The sequence below is a fragment of the Rhinopithecus bieti genome, unplaced genomic scaffold (assembly GCF_001698545.2).
Source record: "Rhinopithecus bieti isolate Rb0 unplaced genomic scaffold, ASM169854v2 scaffold_74680, whole genome shotgun sequence".
NCBI classification, from domain to species: domain Eukaryota; kingdom Metazoa; phylum Chordata; class Mammalia; order Primates; family Cercopithecidae; genus Rhinopithecus; species Rhinopithecus bieti.
The window spans coordinates 1,146,748-1,168,619 of record NW_016828033.1 but is presented as its reverse complement, the minus strand read 5'-3'; the positions used below and the strand labels follow the sequence as shown (position 1 = coordinate 1,168,619).

Sequence of the window (21,872 nt, the reverse complement as noted above, 5' to 3'; positions counted from 1 at the left end):
CTACAGCTTTGAGAGGGTCTGTCTCTGGGCTCAGGCCTTTAGTACCCGTGGGGCAGAGCCAGGAACATGAGTCAGGCAAAGGGCTCCAAACTAGGACCATTGCAGCTGGGTCGTGCCCTCTGTGCATAGGTGGTCCCCACACCTTTGGAATCCCAGCCCTCCTTTCCAGGCTACCCTCCGCAGGCCCGGCTCCACTCCCATCTGCTGAGGTTTCCCACCTTGAATCCTGCTGCCCCGATTAGCTGTATAACCTTAAAAAAAAAAAAAAAAAAAAAAGAATGCACTGTCCCTCTCCATAAAATGAAGTGCTTGGACGGCTTGCTAAAGGCCTGTCTGGCTCAGAGGCTTGATGACCTCAACACATCGCCTGCTGGTCCAAGGAAATCAGTGCCTGAGCCAGAGTCCCCATCCCTAAGCTCCATGGTTATTGTTCTTGCCACCTGGCTAGGAAACGTCCTTCCAGCTGCCCCAGTCTAGCCTCACCCTGGGGCCATGCCCCCAACTCTGTCCTACCCCTCTCTGCTGCTGACACTTAGCCCCTTCCCAGCTTACAGTTGGATACAGGACCTGGGCCAGGAGAGCAGGGAGGACACTGTGGAAATGGGGCCAGGCCAGCAGGGGCCTCAGGGCAGGAGACTGGAGGGGCAGCAGTGTCCAGGGCCAGAAGTGCCCTGTGGGAGAGCCAGGACCCTGGCTGCCTTGGTCTTGGTGGTCGTGGTCAGTTCCCTCTCTTGCCAGCTGTGGAATGTGAGGCCTGGCCTGGGAGATATTTTTGCTGCACTTTGAGCCACCCCGCCCCCTGGAACTCAGACCCTGCACACTCCATGCCATAACAATGACGACCACTTCCAATTGTTTCCTAGCTGGAGCGGGGGGAGGGGAGCACTGTTTGGGAAGGGGGGGAGCCTGGGGGAAATGCTTCTAGTGACAACAGCCCTTTCTAAATCCGGCTAGGGACTGGGTGCAGGTGGGGGTGGGGGTGCCCTGCTGCCCCATATATACAGCCCCTGAGACCAGGTCTGGCTCCACAGCTCTGTCCTGCTCTGTGTCTTTCCCTGCTGCTCTCAGGTAGGAGCGGGAGCTGGAGGCTTTCCTCTGGGATAAGGGGGCTCCAGGCTTAGGAAGGATTCCTCTAGGAATAGCAAACTTCATGCAGGACTTTATGCAGTGTACCAGGTCCAGTCACTGGGCACACATGTGCAGGTCTAAACATGGGCGTATGTGCCACAGGAGTTCCCAGGGGAAGATATCTGCATTTGAGCAGATGGGACCAATATGCATTACAGGGTGTGATGTGTGTGTATGTATGTGTGTGTGTGTGTGTACAAGCCTGCATAGTCTGAATGTGATAGAGGGTATGTACCTCACTGACTGACACAGAAATATCAAGTGGGAGATGTGGGTGTATGATCATGCCTGTGAATGAGGAGATTCCTTTGCAGGGAGGGAGAAAGGATGGTGGAGAAGGATTCTAGGAAGTGTGTATGCCTTCATGTGATTCTGTGAGGCCTGGAATGTGTAGCTACCCCTGTCCATGCATGCAGAGATGATTGTCTATGCCTCCAGGAGTCATAATTGTTATAGTATGTACCCTCTGCAGAAGGAGCTCACAGGCACGGGGGTGTAGGATGTTCCAGGTCTTTGTGTACTGAAGAACACGCAGTGATGTGAGTCTACTTACGCAGCACACATCCTGAAATGTGCACATTTGCTGTTGAGGCATATGTGGCACCCTGGGGGTGGGGTGCGGACTGAGGTATGGGAAAGAAGCCTGTCTTTGTGTCAGATGCACTCCCAAGCAGCAGGCATGAGTGTTCATCAGAGGGCTTGTGGAGGGTGTTCAGCTACGTGATGGAGGTGTGTCTATGAGAGGAAGCCCACAGTGTCTTCTCTCTGAGAATGTCCACAAAGTCTGACAACAAAATGGGGACAGGATGGAAAAGAACTCTCTTTAGAGTCATCAGACTTGCATTCAAGTCTTGGCTCTCCCACTTATTGTCATAGGCTCTTGGACAGGCAAGCCACTTAACCTCGACTTCCTCATCTGTCAGATGGGGTGAAGACTGAGTAGGAGAATGTGCATTGAAGTGCTTTTAAACTGGAAAGTGCTCAGCAAATGTGACCATTAGTTGTCTCTCAGATGGCTCAAAGAAAGGTACCACTAGATGGGTACAGGCAGGGGTGGGACCGTCTCGGAGGAGTGAAGAGGATTAGGGTTCAGGGTGAGTTGACACCAGGAAGCTGTTAGAACTAGTTCTTGAGGAAAAGGGAAAAGGGTTTGAAAAACAAGAAGGATGGGACCAGAGAAGTTGACCGCCCTTTCCAACTTGTTTTGGAAGAGGGTGGATGCTGAAGGATAGAGCCAGGGAGAAGCACGAAGGTGGGACTGGCCAGGTTGGGCACAGCCTGCCCTGACACAGCCTCTTCCCTCTCTCCAGGTCCCCTGCAGGCCTTGGCCCCCTTCCTCATCGGTAGACACACTTGAGTAGCCCAGGTAAGAAAAGCTGAAGCTAGAGGACTGAGAATCTAGTGAGACTGGGCATTAGAGCCCCAAAGCCAGCCTATGGAACTCTAGTTTCTGCCCTGTGCTGGAGAAATATCTTGGCTATCAGGAGCTCCTTACCTGTGGCCAAGGGGTCCAGGGACAGATGAGGGTCAGAGATGGAAATAGTTAGATTTCTGCTCCTACCAGGAGCTCAGGATGCTCTTCCTTCCCCTAGGAGAGCTCCAGCTTGAATAATAGTTAGTTGCTCCTTTTACTCTGGCATGTTTGCTAGGCTGCTCTTCTGGTTAAGGGGTAACCTCAAAGAGGAAGGGACTCACTGGTAACTCTTCTTGACTCTTGAGCATGGTGCTAGGTTTTGGGGCTCCCACTGAAGGGGAGAGCCCAGGGAGGGAAGGGGAGAGTGGGCAGATGGGAGGGCAGCCAGCTTCTGCTCACTCCAGGCACAGCCATGGGAGATTCGGAGATGGCCGCCTTTGGGGCTGCCGCCCCCTACCTGCGCAAGTCAGAGAAGGAGCGGCTAGAAGCCCAGACCAGGCCTTTTGACCTCAAGAAGGATGTCTTCGTGCCTGATGACAAAGAGGAGTTCGTCAAGGCCAAGATCCTGTCTCGAGAGGGTGGCAAAGTCACTGCCGAGACCGAGAATGGCAAGGTGGGTGTCAGACTAATGTGAGAGTCCACCCTGGCCACCTGCACACCTGGGTGGACACAGAGGGGTACACCCATGCCCCACCCTCACGCAGACCTGAGGATGGCCCCATTCTCCTTCCCTTTGGGGAAGAATCCAGACCCTCCAAGGAGCCCTGTCCTTCCAAATCCCTTCTGTCTTCTCTGTGAGATCCTGGTTCCTTCTGTCTTGAGCACTATTGCCCTGTCACTCATCAACTCCTAACCCTCTTGAGGGAGAAGGGAAAGCCCAGGCTGACCGGAGGGCCTGGATGGGGGCTCTTGCAGACAGTGACTGTGAAGGAGGATCAGGTGATGCAGCAGAACCCACCAAAGTTCGACAAAATTGAGGACATGGCCATGCTGACCTTCCTGCACGAGCCCGCGGTGCTCTACAACCTCAAGGATCGCTACGGCTCCTGGATGATCTATGTGAGTGCTGCACCTGGCCCCACCTCGGAATCTTTGTTCCTGCTCCATCCATGTCCGTCCCAGGAGCCAAGAGTGTCTTCTGTTTGTGTCTAGGGAGGGTTACACTCTAACCTCATCCCAACATCCTTGGTTCAATTCCAACACTCTGGGGACTGGCATTACTCAGATTGAGTGCATGCAGAGTTTTTTCTTTCTCTTCTTTCTCTCCTGGGATCTTTCTCTAACTCCCAAAATCACCAGCCCTCCCCCTTCGCAACTGGCAAGTCACTGCTACTTTTCTATCCCCAGACCTACTCGGGCCTCTTCTGTGTCACCGTCAACCCCTACAAGTGGCTGCCAGTGTACAATGCCGAGGTGGTGGCTGCCTACCGGGGCAAGAAGAGGAGCGAGGCCCCACCCCACATCTTCTCCATCTCCGACAATGCCTATCAGTACATGCTGACAGGTGAGAGGCCCCAGAAGGGTCTTCCTGAAGGGAACTGGGAGATGCCAGGAGGGAGAGGGAGAAGGTGAAGGAGGGGAGAAGCCCCACGAGAGCATTCTGTGCAGCTCCTGACCTTTACTCCCCACCCTCTCCCCACAGACAGAGAAAACCAGTCCATCCTGATCACGTGAGTGTAGCTGCTACCCTGTTCCCTTCCAGAATCTCCCTGATTCCCGCCTCCAGCCCCATCAGGGATCCCAGGCCCCTACGCATAGACTCAGCCTCTTTCCCCACCACCTTCTGCCCATCTCCTTCTCTTCTGACCCTTACCCTGACCCCTCTCTTTGATCTCCCTATTCCTTTCTGCTTTCCATCCCCTTCATGTTTTTCCTCTACCACCTCCTTCACCCACTCTCCTCCAACTCATCACTCATTTATCCAGAAGCTCATTATCGCCATGTCTTCATCTCTTCCTTTTCTTTCCCTTCAGAAACATTTCCCATTCTTCCAGCCCCACCCACTTTTCCCAAAACAGCCCAGGCCCATCTCTTCCATTTACTTTGCCCAGCCAAGCACAGGCTCAGCCTGCCCAAACCAGTGTCTTCTGGTGGCATCCTTCCTGGTGCCAGCCCTGACCTCTGTGCATCAGAAGACAGTTGTGGATTTTGGGTGCAGATAACCTGGCAGCTTCTTGTCCAGGGCTCCTACTCTTGGGTAGGCCCAGGCATTCTTTCCTGATTTGAGGCTTGTTGGTCTCCAGCAGTATTGTTCACTGCCCAGTAAGCCCCTGACTGTCTTCACAGCGGAGAATCCGGAGCAGGGAAGACGGTCAACACCAAGAGGGTCATCCAGTATTTTGCTGTTATTGCAGCCATTGGGGACCGCAGCAAGAAGGACCAGAACACGGGCAAGGTAGGCCTACTGCCTTCCAAGGTCTTGCACTGCAGAAAGGGAGGGGGAAGAGCTCTCACCTGCCTCCTTCTTGATCTCTGCAGGGCACCCTGGAGGACCAGATCATCGAGGCCAACCCTGCTCTGGAGGCCTTTGGCAATGCCAAGACTGTCCGGAATGATAACTCCTCCCGCTTTGTGAGTGGTCCCTGACCTTGGGCTTGGGACTTGGACTGGTGGAGGGATGGTCTCAAATACGAGCCTTTCCCAGACTCATCACCACTCTCTTCCATCTCTCCAGGGGAAATTCATTCGAATCCATTTTGGGGCAACAGGAAAGTTGGCATCTGCAGACATAGAGACCTGTGAGTGCCGTGAATCTGCTAGGCTCAGCCTAAGCTCACCCTTGCTCTAGACCATCTGGTCTTGACCTCTCTCTCTCTCTCCTCCCTCCCTCGGTTTTTCTCCTCTTTAAGTCTATGTCTGTAGGTGTCTCTGTTTTCAGATCGACATATCTGTCTCTCTCTGAGACTTTCTCTGCATCTTTCTCCATTTCTGTCTCTGCATGGCTAGGTGTCTTTCTCTGGGATTTCTCTCTGAGACTATTTCTCTCCTTCTGGGTCTCTCTCTCCATCTCTCTGTGTGATCTCTTTGTGTCTGTCCAACTAGTCTCTCTGGCTCTTCCCTTCCCTCTGCCTTTTGCTTGCTACATTTATCCTTAATTTTCCTTGTGCCCAAACCCTAACTTTTCTTTCTCTCCTTCTTCTCCCCGCCTGTTCACAGATCTTCTGGAAAAATCCAGAGTTATTTTCCAGCTGAAAGCAGAGAGAGATTATCACATTTTCTACCAAATCCTGTCTAACAAAAAGCCTGAGCTGCTGGGTGAGTCAGAGCCACTGACTGAGACCAACTATTTCCATGGCAACCTGGTCCCCTCTCCTTGTGGCTGGATTCAGCTGGCATGCCCTGGGTTTCATGGCACTGCTGGATTCAGTTCAGTGGGATGTGGGGCCAAGCCAAGCCCTGTCCTGTGCTCCTCCTCAGGCCATGTGCTGTGGTGAGCAGCCTCCATGAGAGCCGGGGGCTTGTGTCCCTCCCTAACCATGTTTTTTCCCCTAGACATGCTGCTGATCACCAACAACCCCTATGATTATGCATTCATCTCCCAAGGAGAGACCACTGTGGCCTCCATTGATGACGCTGAGGAGCTCATGGCCACTGATGTGAGTGTGTGAGGACCCAGCCAGGGGGTGGGAGGATTAGCAGTGAGGGGCAAACAGGGGTCCAGAAGCAGAGCTAAGATGCTGGCCATTGGTTGTTTAAAGTGGTACGGATCTCCTGAGAGCCAGAATGTGCCCCGTGATCAGGGTGTACTGGGGAATGGATGAGGTGAGACAGGACTGGCCAGTATTTGGTGTTCTATTAAACCAGGAAGGGCTGAAAGTCATGAGACAGAGAGGCACACAGCCAAGAAATAAGCATCACCAAGGGAGCAGGATGAGGAGGGAAGGCCATGCAGATGGCATGGGGCCAGAGGGGCTGTTAGGTAAACAGATGCAGACAGGTATGGAAGGCCAGGCAGGAAGCAAGTGTAGGGCCAGGAAGCATAAGTGGGTAACTCAGAAAAGCTGTGGCCACTGACATTGGGGCTGGGACCGGCTGATGCCTGCTCTGCTCTTGCATCTTCCATCCTTTGTTTTGGAGTTCCCCACTGGGTATGGGAGTCTCAGAACCCACAGGGATTAAGAAGACAAGTTTTCTCTACAACTTACAAGGGATCTCACTTACCCATCATACTTCTTTTTGGGGGGTCCACCCATACGGGGCCTCCCTACAGAACGCCTTTGACGTGCTGGGCTTCACTACAGAGGAGAAAAACTCCATGTACAAGCTGACAGGCGCCATCATGCACTTTGGAAACATGAAGTTCAAGCAGAAGCAGCGGGAGGAGCAGGCAGAGCCGGACGGCACTGAAGGTGGGAGGCAGGGATTCTAGGGGGCAGCTGTCAAGTCATGGAGGGCCACGTCTGCTCAGCAGTCATCTGCCTTTTGTAGTTTTATTTTTTTTTATTTTTATTTTTTTGAGATGGAGTCTTGCTCTGTTGCCCAGGCTGGAGTGTAGTGGCACGATCTTGGCTCACTGCAATCTCCACATCCTGGGTTCAAGTGATTCTCTTGCCTCAGCCTCCCGAGTAGTTGGAATTACAGGCATACACCACCATGCCCAGCTAATTTTTGTATTTTTACGATAGATGGGGTTTCACTGTGTTGGCCAGGCTGGTCTCAAACTCCTGACCTCAAGTGATCTCCCCGCCTTGGCCTCCCAAAGTGCTAGGTTTACAGGCGTGAGCCACTATGCCCGGCCAGCAGTCATCTCTTTACCAACTTTGCTACTTGTCTTTTCCTTCCAGAGGCTGACAAGTCTGCCTACCTCATGGGGCTGAACTCAGCCGACCTGCTTAAGGGGTTGTGCCATCCTCGGGTGAAAGTGGGCAATGAGTATGTCACCAAGGGGCAGAATGTCCAGCAGGTGGGTCCATCTTCAGATGATAATGGGTGGGCAGGGTAGGGAGACTGGCATGATGGGGTGGGAGTTTTCAAGTTCACTCTTCCCAACAACCCTGCTCAATATGGGTCTCTCCTCTACCTTGCAGGTGGCATATGCCACTGGGGCACTGGCCAAGGCAGTGTATGAGAAGATGTTCAACTGGATGGTGACACGCATCAACGCCACCCTGGAGACCAAGCAGCCACGCCAGTACTTCATAGGAGTCCTGGACATCGCTGGCTTCGAGATCTTTGATGTGAGTTGGGACCCCTGGGAAGGGGAGAACAATCACTCGCTCACTCCCACATTCAACAGCCATTTGCTGAGAGTCAGTTGTGGACCAGACACAGGAAGGCAGTGGGGACTGTGTGGTGACAGAGGCAGTCATTGTCCCTGTCTTCAGGGGAAGCCCTCCTCCACTGCCCTGACATGGAGGGGACCAGCCACGCCCTGCTGGGCTCGGACACAGCACACGGGCACAGCCCCAATGGCCACTCACACCCACTTCCTGACTGCTCCCACCCCTCATGCCCCCTGCAGTTCAACAGCTTTGAGCAGCTCTGCATCAACTTCACCAACGAGAAGCTGCAGCAGTTCTTCAACCACCACATGTTCGTGCTGGAGCAGGAGGAATACAAGAAGGAGGGCATCGAGTGGACATTCATTGACTTTGGCATGGACCTGCAGGCCTGCATCGACCTCATCGAGAAGGTGCCTCTTTGGCCTCACCACCTGAATTCTCCCTGAACACCCAACATGAACACCATAGACAAAATAGCAGCCCCTCTCCCTTCTGGGGAATATAATCTTGACAATAGAAGGGGCTGAAGGATCCTGAGCCCTTGGTTCCAGAGCCTATGTTGTGCTGAGCACTGAGGACAGGGTGGCACCAGGGACAGCTGAGTTCCCAGGGGCTTGAGAGTGGACACATGGAGGATGGGCACCTGCATGATGACCTCCCACACCTGCATGTTTATTGGGCCTGGTTTATGCATCCAAGGATCAGGAAGTGTGAGGATGGTGTGGGAGATCATAAGAGTGCACCTATTTTCAACCCTAGCATCTCAGGAATCTGGGTGGTGGGGTGATGTGTACAGTGTTGATAGCAGCCACACTCCCAGACTTTCACAAAGGTCCTTCTGTCATCAGACAAAATCCTCCACCTTGAACCGGTGCCAGTCAGTAGATAACTGTATTCAGAGCTGAGCCTACTACCTTAACACCCAGCGGGGCGCCTCCATGAGCAAGTATTGATCATAGAGCAGAATCCATGTCCACCTGTGTGAAGGACACTCAGTGATGCTCTCCCCTGCTTCCTCAGCCCATGGGCATCATGTCCATCCTGGAGGAGGAGTGCATGTTCCCCAAGGCCACCGACATGACCTTCAAGGCCAAGCTGTTTGACAACCACCTGGGCAAATCCTCCAACTTCCAGAAGCCACGCAATATCAAGGGGAAGCCTGAAGCCCACTTCTCCCTGATCCACTATGCTGGCACCGTGGACTACAACATCATTGGTTGGCTGCAGAAGAACAAGGACCCTCTCAATGAGACTGTAGTGGGCTTGTATCAGAAGTCCTCCCTCAAGCTGCTCAGCTCCCTGTTTGCCAACTATGCTGGAGCTGATGCGCGTAAGTAGGAACTGAGGCTCCCAGGACAGAGGAGCAGGGATTCTGCCAAAGTTCTGAGCTAGGTCAATTGCTACACCCCACCACTTAAATGTCAGGTTGTACCCCAAGGTTTACAGACTCAGTGGGATGGAACTTGGTGAAGAAACTGAGGCAGCCATATTGAAGGCCCTCACCTAGGGGTCAAATGCCAGCAAGGATGTAAAGAGGGGCTGTGATTCTTTACTCACGCCCTCACCTCCCCACACTGAGGCTTCTTTTGTTGACTCTCCTTCCTGCAGCTATTGAGAAGGGAAAAGGCAAGGCCAAGAAAGGCTCGTCCTTTCAGACTGTGTCAGCTCTGCACAGGGTGAGTGGGACCCAGCCCCAGCCAGCTCAGCTCCCCATCTGCCAACTCCACCCAGCCCAGCCCTTCCCTGCCTTGTTCATCCCCTACACCTCCCACTCTCTGTCTCCTTGGTGCATTCGTGACCATTTTCACTCCATCTTCTCTTCCCATCATCTCCTGGCCTCTTCACTTATTTACTTCCCATCTCACTTCTCTCCTCTTTCCCTCCTGTCTCCCACCCTCTCTCCTTATCTGTGTCTTCCCCCAAGGCCCCTTCATCTCTGTGGCTCCTTGAATTCTCTCCATCTCTCTTTTCCTTCCTTCTTCTCCTCTCTCCTTCCTGCATCTCTTTCTTGCATTTTCTTTACTTTTCTCTCTTGCATTTTTGGCCACAGGAAAATCTGAACAAGCTGATGACCAACTTGCGCTCCACCCATCCTCACTTTGTACGTTGCATCATCCCCAATGAGACAAAGTCTCCAGGTGAGGCCACAAACTCAGGCCAGCCCACTGCTTGGCATACACCACCCTGGGAACAGGACCTCCTAGGGCATCTCCCTACCTACCACCACAGCGGTTTCCAAACCACATTCTTCTCTCCCCATCCCCCATAAGGCCTCACGGGCTACCTCCCTCTCAGTGCTGCCTTACACTTGGAGTGTATAATGTGGGTGATGTGTAAAGCACTCTGATGGACATTACCTCATCAGTGACCCTACAACCCCTTGGATAGCTGGTTCCAACATAGAATCTTAGTTCAACTTTAAATTTACCTGCAGAATCACTTAATCCTCTAATGAGACATATTCAAATTGTTAATCCATTTTTGGCTGATTAGGAGACAGAGGCTCAGGGACCTGAGTTCAAGACCTGGCTCTGTTCTTGATCAGCTTAGTGGCCTTGGGCCAGTCCCATAACCCCTCTGGGCTTAATTTACTAATCTAGAAAATGGGATATATCTGTTCTGGCTACCGCCTATGATAATAGGTAAGAATCATATAAAAAAGGAATGTGAAAGCCTTGTGGTTAAAAATGTGGCTAGAAGAAAATGAAACAAATAAAGGATTATTACGACCTGACTTGCTAAGATTACAAGCTAATCAGTGACAGAGCCAGGATCGGAACCCAGAACTTCAGTTCAGTGTTCTCACAGACTCCTCCCACTTCCCTCCTGCCACAGGGGTGATGGACAACCCCCTGGTCATGCACCAGCTGCGCTGCAATGGCGTGCTGGAAGGCATCCGCATCTGTAGGAAGGGCTTCCCCAACCGCATCCTCTACGGGGACTTCCGGCAGAGGTGGGTATGAGGGCACCCCAGAGCTCATAGAATGGGGGAGCCAGGCTGCCCTGGTGGGAATGAGAGTCTGCAGGTGGCCCTGGAATTCCGTGGGCAGAGCAGATAACTGCAGAGCATGGGCACTTCCCTCCTCAGGTATCGCATCCTCAACCCAGCGGCCATCCCTGAGGGACAGTTCATTGACAGCAGGAAGGGGGCAGAGAAGCTGCTCGGCTCCCTGGACATTGACCACAACCAGTACAAGTTTGGCCACACCAAGGTGAGGAAAGGAGACTAGCTAATTAAAGGAAGACATCTGTTGTGCATTGACTCCTCTCCTCATGATGCTTTTTCTTTTATAATCGTCTTAGCAAAATCTCTTACCTGTATGCTACCCCTCTCAGCAGAACATCTAGCACCACTCCCCGCATTCCAGCTCCAGCTGCCATTGACCTCCTCCCTGCAATCCTTTTCTAGGCTGTTACCCTTCCTAAGGTACTCCCCACTACCTCTTTCCCTCATACCACTCCCTAGTCATGCCCAACACACACCTTGCCTGCAGGTGTTCTTCAAGGCCGGGCTGCTGGGACTGCTGGAGGAGATGAGGGATGAGAGGCTGAGCCGCATCATCACGCGTATCCAGGCCCAGTCCCGGGGTGTACTTTCCAGAATGGAGTACAAAAAGCTTCTGGAACGTAGGTGAGAGATCTCAAGAGGAGGTTTCCACTTCTCTGAGGCCCAGGCTGGTTCAGGGGCAGTGTCAGGAAAAAGAGCTCAACAGGTCTTCAAACAGAGAGACCTGCAGGAGGGGCTCATGTGAACACATTGCAGTCACAGGGTCAGAGGGCCTCAGGGAGAGTGGGAGGGATGAAGAAAATGGGACATTCCCAAGGTTTCAGGACCTCAGGTAGGAAGGAAGCAGGAGGCTCAGCACTCCTTTCAATGGGCCCCTGCAGAGACTCCCTGCTGATAATCCAGTGGAACATTCGAGCCTTCATGGGGGTCAAGAATTGGCCCTGGATGAAGCTCTACTTCAAGATCAAGCCGCTGCTGAAGAGCGCAGAGACGGAGAAGGAGATGGCCACCATGAAGGAGGAGTTCGCACGCCTCAAAGAGGCACTGGAGAAGTCCGAGGCTCGCCGCAAGGAGCTGGAAGAGAAGATGGTGTCCCTGCTGCAGGAGAAGAATGACCTGCAGCTCCAAGTGCAGGCGGTGAGGCTCCTGGGCTACTGTTGGTTCTTCCACCCTGCTCCACCTTCACCTCCCACAACCCTGCACCTCCCTGCACAGGGGCTCACTGTCTTGTTCCTTCAGTAAGAGGACTCTGGGCTCAACACTTCTAAAGATGTCCAAAGAGGTCCCTCAGGAGGAGGAAAGGGCAGAGAGAAAAGAGCTGACTTTTAAAAGCATAGGCTTTCTACTTGGGTTCAACCTAGATTCACAGCTTAATACTTTGTGACCTTGGGCAGACCATGCATCATCTTTGAGCCTCAGTTTCCTCTAGACAGGGAATAGAGCTGTCCATTTCATTGAGCCATCATACATAAGCGCTTGGCATCAGCAAATGCAATTCCCGCCCTTCGTTGGAGGAGACCAGAGGAAGAGGTCCAGATGAAGACTTCTGGTTCCTTTCCTCTCTGCTCCCCTCCCCATACTTCTGAAGCTCTTGCCAACTGGGGATATCCTAGAGTTCCCGTCCTATTTGAGGGATGTGCCTCTCCTTCCCTCTACCTGCAAGAATGAGGACTTTGCCCCCCGAACAGCCTCCCCTCTGTTCCTCGCTCTCAGGAACAAGATAACCTGGCAGATGCTGAGGAGCGCTGTGATCAGCTGATCAAAAACAAGATTCAGCTGGAGGCCAAGGTGAAGGAGATGAATGAGAGGCTGGAGGATGAGGAGGAGATGAATGCTGAGCTCACTGCCAAGAAGCGCAAGCTGGAAGATGAGTGCTCAGAGCTCAAAAGGGACATCGATGATCTGGAGCTGACACTGGCCAAAGTGGAGAAGGAGAAACACGCAACAGAGAACAAGGTAAGGGCAGCTCCCTTTGGCTGCAGCCCAGGTCTCCTCAGGACTCTAGACCATACTGACCTTGACCCAGGCCAGCCACTCGGCATCCAGAGAGCAGCATGGACCTTGACATGGAGCTCCCCATAGACAGCACCAAGCTGGTGACCTTTGACCCTAAAGGAGATGGGATTCTTGGTCGGCAGGTGAAAAACCTGACAGAGGAGATGGCTGGGCTGGATGAGATCATTGCTAAGCTGACCAAGGAGAAAAAAGCTCTGCAAGAGGCCCACCAGCAGGCCCTGGATGACCTTCAGGCCGAGGAGGACAAGGTCAACACCCTGACTAAGGCCAAAGTCAAGCTGGAGCAGCAAGTGGATGATGTGAGTAGATTGAGCGTTGTGGGGCCTAGATATGCCATGTCCATCTGTGCCCAGAGGGGTGTGTGTGTGCGTGCGTGTGTGTGTTTGGAGGGGGGTGGGGTTAGAGGATGTTAACTTTCCTGATATCTTTCTAGAAAGGAGCTGGGGAATGAAAAGTCAGAGGTGGTGATCAATTCTGAATTATGTATCTAATCTCACTGGTATGATCAATAATAGAGATGAGTTTCCTTATTTAATTTAAGTTCAATCCCAGATATCTCTGCCTTTGACACAAGATTTAGAGGGTCATCTCATAAGAACATGATATATTTCTTTGGAAATTTTGTGAGGCTCTCCAAGAAGAATTTTTGAAATTCCAATATTTAAGGTAGAATCTGATCATTGTTCCCTCTGATGCACATATGTCTGTTGACTCACTTATCACTCTGTATTATAATTATTTAAGCTTCTATCTCAGCCATAAGACTACAGGCTTCTTTTTTTTTTTTTTTTTTTTTGAGACAGAGTCCTGCCTGTCGCCCAGCTGGAGTGCATGGCCGGTCTCAGCTCATTGCAAGCTCCACCTCCCGGGTTTAGCCATTCTCCTCTCAAGCCCCCGAGTAGCTGGGCTACAGGCACCCGCCACACTCAGCCTGGCTAGTTTTGTATTTTTTAGAGAACGGGGGTTTCACCGTGTTAGCCAGAATGGTCTCAATCTCCTGACCTCGTGATCGCCCGTCTCGGCTCCCCAAAGTGTGCTGGGATTACAGGCTTGAGCCACCGCGCCCGGCCTGACTACAGGCTTCTTTTAGACAGGAACTTGGATCTATTCAATTTGGGGACTGCAGTGCTTAGCACAGAGCCCAATGCCCAGTAGGTGTTTATAGGATGCTGGAAGAATGAATACTGAGGCCGGACGCGGTGGCTCACGCCTGTAATCCCAGCACTTTGGGAGGCCAAGGCAGGTGGATCATGAGATCAAGAGATCGAGACCATCCTGGCCGATATGGTGAAACTCCATCTCTACTAAAAATACAAAAATTAGCTGGATGTGGTGGCACGTGCCTGTAGTTCCAGCTACTCAGGAGGCTGAGGCAGAAGAATCCCTTGAATCAGGAAGGCGGAGGCTGCAGTGAGCCGAGATCATGCCACTGCACTCCAGCCTGGTGATAGAGTGAGACTGCATCTCAAAAAAGAAAGAAAGAAAGAAAGAAAGAAAGAAAGAAAGAAAGAAAGAAAGAGAGAGAGAGAGAGAAAGAAAGAAAACGGCTTTGGGGTTTCATCCCACAATCATTCATTCCTTTATTTATCAAATATTGATTGAGCATCCCCTATATCTAGGCAATCTCACAGTCCCCTAATAACATCTGGTCCACTCTGGGGAAGGTTTCCCAAGTCCTGAACTCAAAGATTTACCAAGTCCTGGGGCAACTGAACAACAGAATCACCAAGTCAGGATGCTTTGCCTACTGGGCCTGGCTCCTTCTCTCTACCAGCTGGAGGGATCCCTAGAACAAGAGAAGAAGGTGCGCATGGACCTGGAGCGAGCGAAGCGGAAGTTGGAGGGCGACCTGAAGCTGACCCAGGAGAGCATCATGGACCTGGAGAATGACAAGCAGCAGCTGGATGAGCGACTGAAAAAGTACTGTGTTCCCTCCCTGCTGTCCTTCCTCCTTCCCAGCCCATAACAGTACAAGCAGACACAAGACAGCCATCCTCTGAGTCAACAACCTCATGCAGCCTCCACAAGCAGAGTTGCAAACCATGGGAAAAGACCTCCCACACAAGGGCTTTCCTCCCTCAGTCCCACATATCAGGGTTAGTTAGATGGTCCTCCCTGGCAAAAAGTCCATTGTATCCCTTAAGTCCTTTCTTCTTATTAGGCACTCAGGGGGAATGAAAATAACAGCCTTCCCCCTTTATACACATCTCTCTTTGGAGACCAGTTCCTTGACATGGAGGAAGGCTCCACATGAGAGCCTCTTAGGAAAGTCCCTTTGTGGCTTTTCACAGAGAGCCCACAGGGCACCAAGAAATGCCCTCACACTTAAGAAGTCAGCGGATCAGGGCCATTTCTTTGTTTTGCTTAATTTGTGGTTTCAATTCTTAGTGTAAGTTCTTCCAAAATGTATAGACTTTCCAGACTTGGTAAACAGTGAGCTTGCAGAACATATTTTGATAATTGAAGGTCTTATGGTGTTTCAGGCTCAGGACTTTGAAAGGCTTTGAGAATCATCATAATCTACATCCTCTTCAAGTTTGTGTTTGCACAGGAATCTTCATACCTTCCCAGGCACAGAATGTGTTGAATAAATGAATAAATACATGATCCTATTTGATTCTCAAAACATCTTTTAAGGATGGTATCTTTAATTTCACTTTACCAAAGAGGAAAATAACTTTCAGAAAGGTTAGCTGAGTTACCCAAAGCAACAGTGACAAAATTAAAGACCATCAGAGCTAAAAGGGACCTTTCAAACAATCTAGTCCAACCCCCTCATTTTACAGATGAGAAAACAAGGACCAAAGATGGGAATGTCCTGTAGAGCCCAGGCCCCATCACCCTGTCTACAGCACTCCTCCCATGACGTTCTTGTTGGATTTCAATCCTACCGCAGGTGTTACACCTCCAGGGATCCTACATCACCCCCAGAAGCTGTTTTTCTAATGAAATCCTACTCTTTAGCTGTTTCATTACCATTTTCAACCACTGGTGGATCTTCCTGAGGCCCCACGAGTCTTCCTTACCTCGCCATCCCTCCTTCCCCACAGGAAAGACTTTGAGTTGAATGCTCTCAATGCAAGAATTGAGGATGAACAGGCCCTTGGCAGCCAGCTGCAGAAGAAGCTCAAGGAGCTTCAGGTGAGGTCTGGACACCCTTGCAGGATGCTTAGTCCCTGGGCTGGTTCTGTTTCCCCTGCCCCCTCCTCTAGGGTGTCCTGTTCACAGCATTACAGGAACTGATTATGTGTCCATGGAGGCAGACATGCAGCTATCACAGTGTCCCCACAGATACATCCAAAAGGGGCCAGGTGATCCACAGCCACCCCAAAAAGGTCACAGGCCTGGAGGGCAGAATTCCTGGCTTCCTGTCTCAGCTCTGCCTTAGTTGGGTGACCTCGGGGAGCCCACTCCAGATCTCTGGGTCTCCATGCCCTCCCCTGTTACTTGGAGGTTTTTACGGGCTCCTCAACTCTGATGGCATGACTTTCCTTACTCTAGAGCAGAAGTTGTGTTAGATCTTTAGTTGTCTGGTCAGACAAATATGACTCTCTCATTTTCAACTTTTCTTATTTTTTTATGACTAAACTACTTAAAATATCCCCAGAACACAGGTCTCTGTCCATCTTTAAGAGCAAATTTCAACCACTTTCCTTCCAATAAAGAGCATGTAGACTGTCAGGCCCTCGCCCAAAGGAAGGCTAACACCGCTCTTCAAGCCATCTTCCCCAAATCCTTTCATTCTCACCTCTCTGCTGGAAGAGCTAAACTGACTTGCTGTTCCAGAGAAGCTGAGAGCCTTTTAGAACCAGGTGGAATCCAGTGGAGGGGTCCAGGCGATGGGTCTGAGCCTTTTGTGTCTGACCCAGGCGCGCATCGAGGAGCTGGAGGAGGAGCTGGAGGCGGAGCGCACCGCTAGGGCTAAGGTGGAGAAGCTGCGCTCAGACCTGTCCCGGGAGCTGGAGGAGATCAGCGAGCGGCTGGAAGAAGCCGGCGGGGCCACGTCAGTGCAGATCGAGATGAACAAGAAGCGCGAGGCCGAGTTCCAGAAGATGCGGCGGGACCTGGAGGAGGCCACGCTGCAGCACGAGGCCACGGCCGCCGCTCTGCGCAAGAAGCACGCCGACAGCGTGGCAGAGCTGGGCGAGCAGATCGACAACCTGCAGCGGGTGAAGCAGAAGCTGGAGAAGGAGAAGAGCGAGTTCAAGCTGGAGCTGGACGACGTCACCTCCAACATGGAGCAGATCATTAAGGCCAAGGCAGGCTCTGCTCGGCCTCCCCTCCTCCAACTTCCTCCTCCCACCTCCACTTTCTGCCCGTGTCGTCTCTCTTCCTTCATGGTTCATTTTCCCACTTCCCTTCCTCTGCCTGGTTCTCCCATCCCCTCCTTCCTTCCACACCTTCCTCTTCCTTTCTCCTTTAGTTGTACCCCTTACACTCCCTTCATTTGCACCCCTCTCCGCCCCCAACATCCATCATATAACTCTCCTTCCCTTCTCAGGCTAACCTGGAGAAGATGTGCAGGACCTTGGAAGACCAGATGAATGAGCATCGTAGCAAGGCGGAGGAGACCCAGCGTTCTGTCAATGACCTCACCAGCCAGCGGGCCAAGCTGCAAACGGAGAATGGTGAGCCTAGAGCAGGGGCTCCATGGATCCTACCACAGTCTCCCCAACCTCCTGAGCCGCTCCAGCCTCCTGCACACACCAATACATGCATACAGCGACACAGAGTCTCTCCAGAGAATGGGGCCTGAGGGTTAGGGGAGGAGGTGGAGATAGGAGTGCTGATCTAGAATGGTACTTCCCCAGGTGAGCTGTCCCGGCAGCTGGATGAAAAGGAGGCACTGATCTCCCAGCTGACCCGAGGCAAGCTCACCTACACCCAGCAGCTGGAGGACCTCAAGAGGCAGCTGGAGGAGGAGGTTAAGGTAAGGGCTAGACTCCGGCCACCTGGCCCAAGCAAGGAGCACACTGACTAGCCTTGCATTGACATCACTTCCCTTCCCAGGAATAAGGCTGGCTGTAGACCAATTGTTCTCCAAGAATTCTAAAAAGCAATCATAGCCCAAACCCTGCCACATGCCATCTACTCCCCAGGCTGAGGCCCTCTGCTTTTGCTGCATCCCTGGGCGGGAAGCAAGGTGTGAGAAGGAGGAGAGGAAATGAACTAGGGAGGCATGAGATGGCTTTGCCTAGGCACAGCAAGGGATGTAAGGACTGCACAAATGGGTCCTGGGATTCGCAGGGCAACCTGCAAACTGGAGAAAGAAATTAAACTGGAGCCTATTCCTAGCACTTTGGTGGTCTCATGAAAAAGGAGAAAGAACATGAGTTTTAAAAAACACCAGGATTCAATACTAACCTGCCTCTTACAGCTCAGCGATCTTGGGGAAGTCCCCCAACCTTTCTGAGCCTATTTCCCTCTCCCCAACCAGGTAAAATGGCAGTGACGATGACCATGTCTGGTGTGGGGAGGAGCTCAGGGCCAATGGCCATGAAGCTTTTCTTAAATAGTTCACTGCCATATTGGCATTATTTGTTATTAGCAAACAGTAAACCATGCTAGGTCCACCAGGGGTTTGGACGTAGATGAGGCCAAGGGACGATGTTGACATTGGGGTGAGGAGAAGGGCAAGGGTGGGGTTGCTTTGTGGAGAAAGCTGAGCCCACCTCCTGGTGCCCACCCCTCCCCAGGCGAAGAACGCCCTGGCCCACGCACTGCAGTCAGCCCGGCATGACTGTGACCTGCTGCGGGAGCAGTACGAGGAGGAGACAGAGGCCAAGGCTGAGCTGCAGCGCGTCCTGTCCAAGGCCAACTCGGAGGTGGCCCAGTGGAGGACCAAGTATGAGACGGATGCCATCCAGCGGACTGAGGAGCTTGAGGAGGCCAAGTGAGTTCCAAGCAGCCTGACTTCTGGCTGAGGCCCCGTTGCAGGCAGGACTTGGCCCAGCCCCAGCCTCAGCAGATCCCACACAGGAGATGCTTAGCTAGTGTTTGACAACATAGGAGGACTCTGTTCCGGCCCCACCTCCTTCTCCTCTCAGGGAAGCTTTTTGCTCGAATTATGTTTCTGATCCGAATATAAGACGAACAAAAGGTTTGTCTGAGGGCAGAGTGCTTCCGTCTGGGGCAGGGCACTGTGGCAGGGAAAGGCAGTGGGGAGGGCTGAGGAAACCTATACTTCCTCCATGTCCACAGCCCAGAGGCTGGCCCAGGGTCAGAGGGTGCCTGGGTCTCCACACCCTGCTGGGATCCTCTGTCTGCCATTCTTAGCCCCTGGGACCTGTCCTCAGGCTTCTCCAGCTACACTTCTGAGTTTTCAAGGATTGTCTTCTGGAAGGCTCATATTGTTTCTTCTTGTCCCCATCCACACCCTCCATCATCCCCATCCTCTCCCACCTTCCCCTGGGCAGGAAGAAGCTGGCCCAGCGGCTGCAGGATGCCGAGGAGGCCGTGGAGGCTGTTAATGCCAAGTGCTCCTCACTGGAGAAGACCAAGCACCGGCTACAGAATGAGATTGAGGACCTGATGGTGGACGTGGAGCGCTCCAATGCTGCTGCTGCAGCCCTGGACAAGAAGCAGAGGAACTTCGACAAGGTGGGTCGTGGGTGGGGGATGCAGCCGGCATGCAGGGCAAGGGGGTGTGAGGGCTTCAGTGTGAGGCCAGAGCTGTCCCCTTTGAAGGGGGGGGAGGAGGGCTGAGCCCAGGCAGGTCCTGAGACAGACCCTGGACATGGGGCTGAGGCTGGGGGGCTGAAGACTGAGCCATGTCCTCGGGCAGATCCTGGCCGAGTGGAAGCAGAAGTATGAGGAGTCGCAGTCGGAGCTGGAGTCCTCACAGAAGGAGGCTCGCTCCCTCAGCACAGAGCTCTTCAAGCTCAAGAACGCCTATGAGGAGTCCCTGGAGCATCTGGAGACCTTCAAGCGGGAGAACAAGAACCTTCAGGGTGTGCTGGGGGCCCAAGAGGCTGGGGAGGGGCTGCACTGGCAGTGTCCCCATATGGTGCCACCCAGGGGCTCCAAGAGGGGTCTGGGCAAAGAGGCATGTCCCTGCAACTCCACTGGACCTCAGCAGCCCTCAACCGAGTTACCGTGTTCCCCACACAGAGGAGATCTCCGACTTGACTGAGCAGTTGGGTTCCAGCGGAAAGACTATCCACGAGCTGGAGAAGGTCCGAAAGCAGCTGGAGGCCGAGAAGCTGGAGCTGCAGTCAGCCCTGGAGGAGGCCGAGGTGTGTGTGTGTGCAGGGCATGGGGTGCAAGGAGCTGAGCTTCAGGCTTTTGGTCCCTGTTGTCATCCCCCACTTTGTCTGCTTTGTTCACTGTCCCATCCCCAGACCCTAGGACAGAGCCTGGCACATAGTAGGCACTCAATGAAGATTTGTGGAGTAAATGAATGACCAGTCACTGAACTCCCTTCATATAAACATTTTACCCATTGCATCTTAGCCGAGTTTCCCATTTCCACACACTCCCGGTTCCCACCTCTGCCTGCCTGTTTTCTTTTATACTGTATACCTGATTGCCTCTGTTTCCTTGGCAACACCTTTCTCTTCATTTTCCTCCTTGTCTTCATAGCTAGCTCTCCCCTGTGAGGGCCTGAATCACCTTTCCTTAGGCTTATTTCTATTTTCTCTTAGATTCTCTTTTCCTCCACCTCCTGCTTCTTTGACTGAACCACTTACACCACTCTTGAACTCACTGTGTATCCATGATTAGTGAACAGATCCCCACCCTGCCCTGTGCCCTGACTGTCTGCCTGCATCCCCTCCCCCACCCCTTCCCAGGCCTCCCTGGAGCACGAGGAGGGCAAGATCCTCCGGGCCCAGCTAGAGTTCAACCAGATCAAGGCAGAGATCGAGCGGAAGCTGGCAGAGAAGGACGAGGAGATGGAACAGGCCAAGCGCAACCACCTGCGGGTGGTGGACTCGCTGCAGACCTCCCTGGATGCAGAGACACGCAGCCGCAATGAGGCCCTGAGGGTGAAGAAGAAGATGGAAGGAGACCTCAATGAGATGGAGATCCAGCTCAGCCACGCCAACCGCATGGCCGCCGAGGCCCAGAAGCAAGTCAAGAGCCTCCAGAGCTTGTTGAAGGTACACAAGGGGAGGAGGTCCCCTCACCCGGAGGGGACTGGCCTCCACATGGCCTGGCGAAGGAGTGGTGTCTCAACACAGGCACCAGATTCTTCCTGACCCTGGGTCACTGAGGGACCTCTGACAGGTGCCCTCAGTGAAGGGCACCAAGGCTGGCTCCCCACTCATGCCCACTCTCGTGATCCCCAGGACACCCAGATTCAGCTGGACGACGCAGTCCGCGCCAACGACGACCTAAAGGAGAACATCGCCATTGTGGAGCGGCGCAACAACCTGCTGCAGGCTGAGCTGGAGGAGTTGCGTGCCGTGGTAGAGCAGACAGAGCGGTCTCGGAAGCTGGCAGAGCAGGAGCTGATTGAGACCAGCGAGCGGGTGCAGCTGCTGCATTCCCAGGTGAGCGGCTGCCCTGCTCATTCCTGAAGGGAGCACAGGCTGGGACTCAGCAAGCAAGGCTTGAGAGCTACGCATAGATGCTCAATGCTTTTCCTGTTCTGCCCACCCCTCCCCCAACCCAGAACACCAGCCTCATCAACCAGAAGAAGAAGATGGATGCTGACCTGTCCCAACTGCAGACTGAAGTGGAGGAGGCAGTACAGGAGTGCAGGAACGCCGAGGAGAAAGCCAAGAAGGCCATCACAGATGTGAGTGCCCCCCTCCACCCACCCAATCCAGACCACTATCTCTCCGTGGGCTGGGCCGTGAGTGTGTGAGGACTTGACCAGACCATGTGCCACCTCTCTGCTGCACACAGGCTGCCATGATGGCAGAGGAGCTGAAGAAGGAGCAGGACACCAGCGCTCACCTGGAGCGCATGAAGAAACATGGAGCACGACCATTAAGACCTGCGCACGGCTGGATGAAGCCGAGCGACGCCCCTCAAGGGCGGCAAGAAAGCAGGCTGCAGAGCTGGAAGCGGCGGTGCGTGAGCTGGAGAATGAGCTGGAGGCAGAGCAGAACGCAATGCATCGCGTGAAGGCCATGCAGGG

The 21,872-nt window shown here is 53.0% G+C and overlaps 1 protein-coding gene across 1 annotated transcript; it reads left to right on the top strand.

The window, feature by feature from the left end:
• Positions 1-971: 971 nt before the first annotated feature.
• Positions 972-21,859, top strand: LOC108523551 (myosin-7). Its single transcript, XM_017864195.1, has 37 exons — positions 972-1,068; positions 2,439-2,494; positions 2,947-3,155; positions 3,458-3,601; positions 3,890-4,046; positions 4,185-4,212; positions 4,829-4,937; positions 5,021-5,113; positions 5,217-5,280; positions 5,699-5,797; positions 6,035-6,138; positions 6,753-6,891; positions 7,327-7,445; positions 7,570-7,719; positions 8,004-8,174; positions 8,785-9,094; positions 9,373-9,440; positions 9,815-9,902; positions 10,600-10,717; positions 10,853-10,976; positions 11,259-11,395; positions 11,653-11,908; positions 12,485-12,727; positions 12,910-13,086; positions 14,562-14,707; positions 15,838-15,928; positions 16,657-17,046; positions 17,289-17,415; positions 17,599-17,717; positions 18,484-18,680; positions 19,204-19,387; positions 19,572-19,737; positions 19,898-20,022; positions 20,578-20,886; positions 21,076-21,279; positions 21,402-21,527; positions 21,638-21,859. The coding sequence occupies exons 3-37, from the start codon at positions 2,955-2,957 to the stop codon at positions 21,857-21,859; spliced, it is 5,505 nt and encodes a 1,834-aa protein (XP_017719684.1). The 5' UTR covers positions 972-1,068; positions 2,439-2,494; positions 2,947-2,954.
• The last annotated feature ends 13 nt before the right edge of the window (positions 21,860-21,872 follow it).